The 10,342-nt window shown below is 44.3% G+C and overlaps 1 protein-coding gene across 1 annotated transcript in view; it reads right to left on the bottom strand.

The window, feature by feature from the left end:
- Positions 1-84: 84 nt before the first annotated feature.
- baz2ba (bromodomain adjacent to zinc finger domain, 2Ba) overlaps positions 85-10,342 on the bottom strand; it is a 35,792-nt gene continuing 25,534 nt past the window's right edge. Inside the window, exons 25-36 of the mRNA XM_083891607.1 lie at positions 10,204-10,266; positions 9,693-9,837; positions 8,294-9,117; positions 7,955-8,195; positions 7,550-7,705; positions 6,499-6,659; positions 6,068-6,381; positions 5,281-5,416; positions 3,930-4,076; positions 3,068-3,372; positions 1,643-1,786; positions 85-1,528 (exon numbers count right to left, since the gene is read on the bottom strand). Coding sequence (XP_083747733.1) covers positions 1,372-1,528; positions 1,643-1,786; positions 3,068-3,372; positions 3,930-4,076; positions 5,281-5,416; positions 6,068-6,381; positions 6,499-6,659; positions 7,550-7,705; positions 7,955-8,195; positions 8,294-9,117; positions 9,693-9,837; positions 10,204-10,266 — 2,793 coding nt within the window. The 3' untranslated portion in view covers positions 85-1,371. The remainder of the gene's footprint in view (positions 1,529-1,642; positions 1,787-3,067; positions 3,373-3,929; positions 4,077-5,280; positions 5,417-6,067; positions 6,382-6,498; positions 6,660-7,549; positions 7,706-7,954; positions 8,196-8,293; positions 9,118-9,692; positions 9,838-10,203; positions 10,267-10,342) is intronic.

Raw genomic sequence — 10,342 nt, 5'->3', positions numbered from 1 at the left:
GTTTACGTTGAAAAACATCCTTTTAATAGGTCCGTGCCACACACTAGTGAAAAATAAAGCTCCTACAAAAGAATGATACTTTTATTCCACAATATCTTAAATAAAGTAACTTCAAGTACTCTTGACTTGGGTACAAAAAAATCTAGCTGCCTCCATCAGGCCACAACACACAGCAAGGTTCAACACAGTGGTTACAAATGGCCTTAGGTCCTCTCTGTATTGTGGCAGATGACGAGGAAATGCGTCATGGAAGCATCACCGAACGCTCGTCGCTCCTTTGTTTTTTTGTTTTTTGTCTGCTATGGTGAGGAATGATTTCTGTGTCACTGTCCAACTTTGGAGGCCTTTGTTGGATTGGAAATCATATTAAAAAAAAATAAAAATAATAATAACGTTGTCATAAAGAATGAAAACTAAACAATAAAATAAACCAAAACAACATCCCCTACATGCCCCTGTTGGAAGGGTAGGCACTACCAAGATTAAGGATACCACAGTGTTTGCAGAGGATATGTATATACTGTACAAACAATATTTATGATAATGTTTTCATCACGGTCACTAAAATAGAATGCTACAATCATTCTAAGGCATAAACAATATCTTAATATTCTTAAACAATTTTTTACACATCGTTCCAAACAAGACATAATATTGACATTAATAAACAGTATATACACATGAATCACCGTCGTCTAACTGTTCCTCTGCAGTTTTACAGTCTGAACAAATGAATACAGTCCCGTGACGCCCCAAAGCACTAAAAACAGTGTAAACAGGTTGTTTGTTTTTTTTTTTTTTCTTGGCTTTGTTTGATATTTGGGAGGGAAGAAAAAAAAACAAAAAAAAATTACAACACAAAGACACATTCCTTTTTTTTTTTTTTCTTTGTTTGTTTGTTTTCAATTCAAAGCAGTTCAGCTGACTCTTCCTTTTCATAGAAAATGAAGTGGACCTTGATTCATAAATAATTATTACAAAATTAAATACATTCACTATAATACGATTAAATAACAAAAGGCTATTTACAGGTAGTGGAAAGTATTCTAGCGCAGATGCGTCAGTGACAGTTGAGGATTCATTCAGTGCAGTGTTCTGAGACAGGGAATGGTATTGCACTATGACACCCCGCTTCTCTGGGACTCTTTGGGGCTTTTATCCCTGTTGTAATAAATCCAACGCACCTCAGGTAATAACTTGTTGTTGTTGTTGTTGTTTTTTCAAGGTTACATCGCTCCGAAGAACACCGTGTGTGGTTCCTTATTTAGGTTAGGTTTGACTTCTTCTTCTGTTCTTCTGCAGAACAAAACCTGGTGCTCCAGTGTGAAACGCGGCATGGATTTCTGGACCCGGATCTGAACAGACGTGCGTTTAGTTTGTTTGTTTCAGAAGCTCAGTCCAGCGCTTCTCAAAGAACTTCCTCATGTTATGACCGGCTCGGCCAATGTCTGAATTGTCTTCGTTATATTTCTCGCAGTTATCGAACACCAAGTTGACGTCGATGATGAAAGTCTCCAGGTTTTGATACCTGAAGGAGAAAAAAAGGGGAGAGAGGGGGAAAAAAACCAAAAACAACTTTAACTGATGCAGCATCGCAATGGGCCGACTAATAAAAGAGGAAACAGAGGAGAAGGACACTCACTGGCTGCTCACAAGCTTCTCACGTATGGTGGAGAAGTCCATCGGTTTCTTGATGACCTTCTTGTAGCCAGGGACTGATTTCAGGTTGACGGGCGTGAGGAAAGGCCACGCATCCTGATGCCGCTCCAGCTCAGCAAGGAGTACCCTGTCACACACACACACACACACATGATTAGACACCGGTCAAGAAATTTAGAAGAAAGTGAAAAAAAAAGGATATCACACTGATTTTAACCTCATTTTATGGATAAGATAGTTTCAAAGGAGTTCAGAAACATAGAAAGAGGCGGGAATACATCATTACAGATAAGGGATGGCTCAATAATCCTTTTTTTTGTGTCTACCGAGTCTGATACAGCCATTTAACACTTTTTAAATTACGAAGCTATTTCTCCAATGGTGCCCCATAAAGAAGAAATAAGCAGCCTACAGCCTGACTCCACTAAAATGTCATTCCTTACTTATATTTACATGTTTACAGTTTATAATGCAGCATCTGATATAGAGCATTTCTGGATTGTATAAGATTTATTTCCAGTGTTGTATGGTTGTAAAACACCACAGAAAAGGAAGAAGAAAAGTCGTTTTGCATCAATTTTGCATTAGTTTCTGAAGACATTCAAAGCTCCAGTGTGAGAGAATTAGTGACATCTAGTGGTCAGACTGTATACTGCAACAAACTGAGAGCTCCACGGACCTTTCCCTAACTACAGAGGCCTTCACACATCACAAAGGATGTACTACTTTTACTTTTGTGCAGCCGGAGACGACGGAGAGGCTCTCCATCGAAGTAGAGGCTCTCCACGTAACAGACGTAGGCTGGCTTTACACGACAACGCTCCCAGATATTTTATTTTTATTTTATCAGATGTGCCTTTTGTTTAGATGGCAAACATGTCCGATTATAATCATCAGTCGCACATTCAAGTCGCCTTAGCTGCTACTTCGCACTACTAGAGAGAAGTAGAAGGAAGTTTGAATGCTCCTGCGCTCCTGGTGTTGTTGTATGACAGTGCTTCACAGCGCCACCTAGCCACCTGGCATGCATACTACATCAAATTTCACGCACTTTAGCGTCACCGTGTGCATGCAGATTTCCACCCAAAGACGCTCGTCTAAAAGGGAAATAAAAAGTGGGAAACGCAATGCCACTTTTTGCGGTTTGTGTTCAGATCGCTGTCGTGTAAAGCCAGCCTAAGAGCACTTTACGCAGGAGTATAAACTGGGTGTAACAGACTGTTTTTGACAGCATGTCGTGTTCTCTATTAGTCTGAACTCTTTGCTTTTGTGAGGAAAATATTAATACAATGATCTAATTTTCTGAAGTGAAAACAGATCCAGTCCCACAGCCGTCGGCAGCTCGGAGGTGAAGAATAAATGTGGATTTGGGCAGAGAGACAAGTACGAGCAGGTCAGAAACTCATACCTGCATAATCCCAGGTCCCTGTTGTTGTCTCTTGCAGTCTTAGCTCTCTTCACACACACAGGAGTCTCCTGACTGGCTGCAGGCACAGCAGGTGAACTCTCCTCCACTTTCCTCTTCCTGTTGGTGTCCTTAGCTCCTTTTTTGGGCGTGCTGCCGGCACTGGCCGAGTCCTCCTCTGACGCCGTCTCCCCGTTTCCCGTCTGCTTCCCGTTCTTCTTTGCCTCTCCACCCTTTTTGCCGCTTCCTGCGCTGGATGCTACTGGTTTGACTGGGGGCCTTTTGTTTTTGGGGGACGGACCGCTCGCCTGCACAGAGGAAACAGAGGCATTTTCATTGAGATCTGCTGCCGCTCAAAGTGACAGCACAGTGTCCAGTGATATCACGCTGACAGCAATATTGCTCTTTTTCTTTCAGTTATCAGATCGATCGCTCACGTCTAGTCTCACACACGTCAATAGTTTTTCATTCTTCCTGGATCACATCGACATTAAAACCATCTTGAAAAGCTTGCAATAAAATCTGTTGTTTTCCAGATCCCCAGAGCATGAATATGAATGGAAATTTTTATAGTCACTTAACAGGATAAACGCCAAATCCATTCTGCAAACAATAAAACGCTAAGAGGAAACGTAATAAAACTTTAGGGGGAAAATGTAAAATCCCAGCAGTTGATGAGTTCTTTAAGCAAGTAATGTGGTGATGACCTGGTGGTTAAGATGCAGAACATATTACTACTGTAAACATCTCCTCCCCCTCCTCGTCAACTCCCTAATGTCCTAAAAAGCCCACGCGTTAGTTAAAATACAGAATCCTTGAGCAGGAAAATGCAAAGTGAGTGCATAATAAATAAAGGCTGTGGTACCTTGGATATGCAGAACGGGCAGTACCAGTCTCCCTCTGGGATGGTGGTGATCTTGGGTTTGTGACAGTAAGTGTGGCAGCCTTTGTCACAGCCATCACACAGCAGGAGGAGGTCCTCATTATCACCCTTCTTGCAAATCTGACAGTACTGCAAAGCAAAGGCGTTCATTAAAAAAAAACAAGAACACACTTTTCAGAATAGAGTCTTTGAAATGAACAAGGTGGGAATTATTTCAGGTTATTTTTTTTACATTTTCTGTAGATGTAGGTTATGGCCCAAGGAAGAAAGAACTCAACTTAGGTGGTGATCTAGATCTGGATTAAGGATTTTTTAAGGTACTAGTTAACCTTTAGACAAGTGTAATGATGGTGTGGGAGAGTTTTCATTTGAAACTCCAGGCCTGTGTTGAACTTTGAACAGGAAGATCTTTGATAACTCTGACACAAACATCCACTTCCTGATTGTTTCTTATCTACCACAAGAAGATGTATCAGATGTGGGGGAAACAAACTCAGTTAAATGCATAGACTATAAATAAACGGTCATAGTTTTGCAGTGAAAAGTGACTGATAAGAAGAACAACTAAAGCAGCAGTTAGCCACCAGGGGGCGAACAGAAGTCTATAGGTTAACTTGCGTTAAAGGGGCAGAAAACATGTCCTGGTTGCAGCAGTTTTTCAGTAGAACACAGTGTTGATTTGTAATTTATGTTCCCAACAGTGACATGCTGGTGGTGACATTACTAGTGCTGTCAAACGTTAATGTGTTAACGGCGTCAACGTTAACGAACGCCGTGTTTTCATAGCGACTGACCTGAAAAAGACACGTGTGACGTCATGTTCTACGTGCCTCCCGATTGTTAAAATGAGTCTCTAAAGTAACGCTAAACTTTAAAAACAGAGGCACGCATACTCAGCTACACAGGTACGCTGGTTATTTGTAGCGCTGCTCTTTTCGTTTAATAAACAGACCGCTCCAGTTCCACTCTAGGCTAACGCTAACGGCGCTAAAAGGAGCTAATGCAGCTAACGGAGCTAACTGGTAAACTGTGCCTGGACGCCGGTGTCGCGGCACGTAGACATGACGTCACGCACCGTTTTTATTTAAACCTTACTTTCAGGTTCAGTTTCATGTCATCATGAGTCTTATAATCCATTGTGGTTTCTCATGCCAGTAAAATCAGATTCCTGTTTCTACCGGTGCGTACATGCCCTGTGTACTTAAAACGGTCACGTGATATGTGGTTTTAGGTGTGTTCGTATTGTTGCAGCTGATGGATTTTCCTCTGAAAATGCTGTTTCCAAATAAAATGTCGCCGTGTGGCTTTAGCCTGAACGTGCACTCTCACTCACCACTTTCATGATGGACCTCTCCCAGGCGATGGACTTCTGTAGCTGCTGGATACACATGGCCAACTGGGCAGCACTGCGCACTTCACCCAAGGCCTTCCTCCACACCTTCATACCATGAGCCACCTCCTCCTCACCACTGGGAGAAGATAATGTGAAACAATGGGATGGTGATGAGAAACAAAAAAAAACAGTGCACAGACACACACACACACACAGAATGTGTAAATATGTGGGGGCGAAGTCACACAAACACAAAGCAGAGAAGTGTGTCAGCTGAACCAGCCGCCGACAAGACAGCAGGTCGTAAAAAGAGCTCCAGCTGTGCAGAGACAGGCATGAGGATTTTGGGGGAGTGGGGCACTGGGAGGGGGGGGGGCACACATCGCTGTTGTCACGTTAAGAGGACGCTCATGCAGAAAGAGTGAAAGAGTGAATCCTGTGCGAGTGTGCACTGTTAGAGCGGGAGTCATGAGTGTGCCCACAACCAAGGTTACTGAAGCAAAACACCATGCAGATGACTGCAGGAAAAAAAAGTAAACAATGCCAGTAAATAATGACTATAGAGGAAATTAAACTAAGGGGAGCCACTCACCCACCCAGAGAGTTGCACAAGACCAAAGAAACAAAATGAAAAAAAATGCCACAAGCCACCACAAAAAACCTGCTGAGGAAGCAGCAAAGACCCCTCACTTGTTTAATTACATGGGAAACATAAAGCACACACACACAGAGAGGAAAGGGTCTTAGTGGGAGAGTGGGGGAGGCTTTGGTTGGAGAAATGACCTACCCTTCCCTGTCAGCACTAGTGGATGGGGCGGGGGCAGGGACAGTGACCGTACCCACATTATCCAGCCTGATCTGAATGGTGGTACCTAAGGGGCTCCTCAGGTACCTTCTCTCGATGTTGCGCTCCAGATCGGCCAGACGAGTCACTGCTATGTCCAGAGGGTTGTCCGGGTGACGCACCACCCCGCCCTTCTCCCCGCGCTCCTCCGGATGCTCCTTGTCTCCACCGTGTGCGGACGTCGATTTTGTGGGTGGCTTGTGTTCGTAATATACCAGGTCTTCGCGCTCAGACTGAGGGTCTGAAAATGTCCAGCCCTGAAGGAGGAAATGGTCTTAATTTAATAACTTTTGGCCTCTAATCACAAGCATCCACAGGTTTTTTGAGGATACTGAATGATGTGTAAGTGGGTATTTGTGTTGCTAGTGTTTCACCTTGGTCTGCAGGCTGGCTGCAGTGACCTTCCTCTCCAGTTCCTCCACCTGCTGCAGCACGGCGATGTCCATCTCCATCGCCTGTTCCTCAACACACCAGCCTCGCACCGACTCCACGCTGACCTGGCTCTCCTCCAGATCACGCAGCTCAATCATGGCCACTGGATGGAGAGCATCATGGACATCAGTCAGCCATCAGGAAAACACCAAAAAATACTCAATGATGTACGTAGGGAGTAGGCAAACGTGTGCTTTGATCGTAAATAATGCACTGTGGGCAGTGTATTCAGGGATCATTGAGGATAAGCTTTTGTATCATTGACTATGGAAATTAGAGAAAGTAGGTCGGTCAGTTTTCTACAGTGTCAATATACATTTGCCTATAGTCTGTGGGTAACAAACCAAATGAAAAACCAGACATAGAAGGAGCGACCAACCCTGGAATCCACATTACAAAACAACTAAATAATAAATAAATGAATAAATATGCTATAACTTTGTTAATGAGCAATTTGTTTCAATAATTGCACAATACAAAATGTTTTAAATAATCCCCCATCCATTCTTTAAAGATACAATATGTAACTTTTATATTATAAAACACCTCAAAAAACAATGAGACTAATTTTATATCTTTTCTTGTGTATTGTACTTAGATTAGTGTGTTATTATGTGTATCTGTCACTTATGGATCGTGATTACTCATATACAAAAACAAAAACAAAAAAACAACATTTCCCATGATCCCATGCTGCTTCCTGATGTCAAACTAGGTATTTTGCTATTGTTTGATTGAGAGCAATCACATAATGTGCATTTAAGTCAACAGAAAGTGAACAACACTTTAACTGTGGCACCACCACAGTAAAATAATGTTGTGTTTTGTCATTGTCCCAATCCAGATTATATTATTTTAAGCTCTTGTATCCTCCCTCATTCAAGCACTCAGCATTTGACGTCATTAAAGTCTGTGAGGGTTTAGATGGAAACCTGTGACTGGGCAACAGACTGATGAAATCAGGTTGCAGAGCAGAAACGAGGAGATGCTTACCGTCTCTGTGTTTGGTGCAGACCTGAGGGATGATCTCCATGTATTTCTGCACCTGCCTCTGGAGGCCCTTCTCTCTGATGCCTCGGCTGTGGAGAGCACCGACTAAAGCCCTCAGCTCCCCGATGTCAGACACCCGCCACCACCCTGTCAGTATGTCTGCGACAGTGAGCACAAACAGGCGTGTGAGCTTAAAGACACTGAACACACATCACTGTACAAAAAAAAGGGTATGTTATACCCAAATGAAGCTGCACACATCCACGCAGAACATTCCCTAATCCAATTATCTTGGATTATTCAGGCAAGTGAAATCGTTTCGTGCAGGTGGATTTGTTTGAAATAAAAATGACGAGTCGATCACGTTCTCTGCGTGATTTCCCTGCGATCTTTATTTCCGTCACTCACCCTCTGGAATTGGACGAGGTGCGAGGTGGTCGAGGGATTTGGGCATTTCCAAGGCAGGAGAGGTTTTCTCAATGCGAGGTAAAGGTGATTCACTCTTGCTGGAGATGCTTGCTGCTGTGTTGCCCTCCAGAGAGTGACCCGGCATGGGGCTGGGGCTGCTGCACAGAGGCAGGCTGGGACTCATCATCCCACTGGACCAGCTTCCAAAAGAAGCTCCGAGCAATGAACCGCCCGACTTCACCTGGGGAGAAAAAAGGGGGGATAAACAAAAGGGTGAGGGAGGTGGAGGAAGGTAGAATCACAGCTTGGCAAATAGTAATTTCCAGCCGGAAGCCTCACCTGCAGGGCTGAGAGTGGGTAGTTGAGGAGGCCAGCGGGGTGATGGGGACTGGTGGAGGCTGAGGCAGCAGAGGGGGTGAGAGGTAGCGCAGGGGACGGAGGTGGAGATCGAGGCCTGGCTGGTGTGGAGGATGATGGGAAAGAGGAGCGGAGAGCCCCCGGAGGAGTGGTGGTGAGGGAGGAGAGGTCGCACGGGTTGCGAGGCAGCAGACTGAACCAGTGTCCACTCCTCTCAGTCAGAACTCTGAGCAGCTGGTCATTGGCTTGGAATGAGAAGAGTGGAGATGGAGCAGGGGAGGAGGACGGGGGAGTGTTCCCTGGGCTTTCATGTTGTGCTGGCTGGCATGGGACAGATAAAGAGGTGGAGGCTGGGGGAGGGATGTTTGTAGTGTCATTAGTGGTCACCATGGAGGGGGTTGTTGCTACCGCAGGCTCAGAGGTATTATTGTGAGTGGGGGAGGATAAATTTACAGAAGTTGTGGCATTAGCAGCACCCACAGGGCTGCCATTTTGTCTCACGTGGGGATTCTCCTTGTTCTCCGCTTTCACAGTTCCTTTAGCAGAGTCCTTGCCGACGTCCCGGATCGAGCACAGTTTGGATACACAGCCTTGTTGCTGGTAGAAGAAAGTCGGGGAGTTTTTCTTCACCTCGTGCTCCTTTTCCTCCTCTTTCTGTTGCTCCAAACCTTGCGTTCGAATGCTCGGTCCGTCGAGGCCATCCGGCTTCTCCTTCTCCAGCTCGATCTCCTGAGGTTCCTCTTTGACCTTGACCTCCTCGGCTGCCCGTCTCCTTCTCTGTCGCTCCTGCTCCAGTTCCTCAGGTGCTGCAGGACAATTAGAATGTAAAGGTGTTGGAATTACAATTAGGCCGATGATTATTCTACATTTCCTCCTGGACAATAGGTTGAGTTTGGACTGTTACTCTGCAGTTTGACGGCATTTTTTACACTTCACAGTGCCCGTTTTTTTATTTCATTTGCAGCCACTGCTTCAGTATTAACACACACACACTGTCAACACACAGTATATTGCGTCGAGTGAGCAATCCCATCATAGACGGTCGCAGGAGACGCATCCAGTTCTACTAAACGCTGTCCAATTGCATTCAGATCTGTGAGGATGGATGTTAACACCAGCTCTGAATGGGGCTTTAGTGTTAACAGATGCAATAGCAAATCAAGTCCTAAAACAGCTCAACATATCACTGAATATATGTATTTACATGCCTTTCTTTCTCTCCCTCTCCACTCTACGCTTTGGTACATTAATGCTTGTATAACGCCAAATCACAACATACATCACCTGGAGGCAGAAACCTTCCTGTTTCATATTATGTATAAAAGCTTTTTTCTGATTTTGCATGTAAGAAGCATCTCCATTAAAACAGTGCCGTACGTACCTTCTCCACTCTCCATGGCTTCAATGAAGACCCCTCCACAGTGGGGAAGGACCCAGTACCGGCGGCGGTATCTGTCCTGGCCGTACATCATGGAGCGCAGAGAGTGAGAGATCTCAAACAGCTTTCTTCTGGTCTGATGATGTTGCTGCAATTGATGCAAAAACACACTTTGTGAGTTTCTATTGTTTTAAATCTGTAAGCCTTTGGGGGAAAAGGGGGGGAATGAAAAAGACACTTAATCCCACCTAATGTCCTTTTGTAATCACTGTGATATATGAAGCATTACATAAAATGCTAATGAGGTAATTCATTAAGATAATTCATGCCATCATTAGTGAAAAACACTGTGTGACTGTTCATACAATAAACAAAACATAATAAAGACTATCAATAAAAACTGCAGTACTACTCCTGTATTTTTTATTAGTGGCTCCCCCATAATCCTGCATTATCATGCATTTATCACCTGATAATCCCATATACATTTATGTTAATGGGTCTCTTCATTTACCTTGGCCAACTTCTCAATCTGCTTCTCCAGCTCCTCGATGCTGGTGGCCTGGTCAACATCATCCTGTGGAGACAAAACAAACCCAGACGTCGCGTGTAAGCCTTCCTTCCACTGCGGTCGCGTTTGATAACGGAGCAGT

This window comes from Microchirus variegatus, assembly GCF_963457635.1.
Source record: "Microchirus variegatus genome assembly, chromosome: 6".
NCBI lineage: Eukaryota > Metazoa > Chordata > Actinopteri > Pleuronectiformes > Soleidae > Microchirus > Microchirus variegatus.
This window is presented reverse-complemented; position numbering and strand designations above follow the sequence as displayed.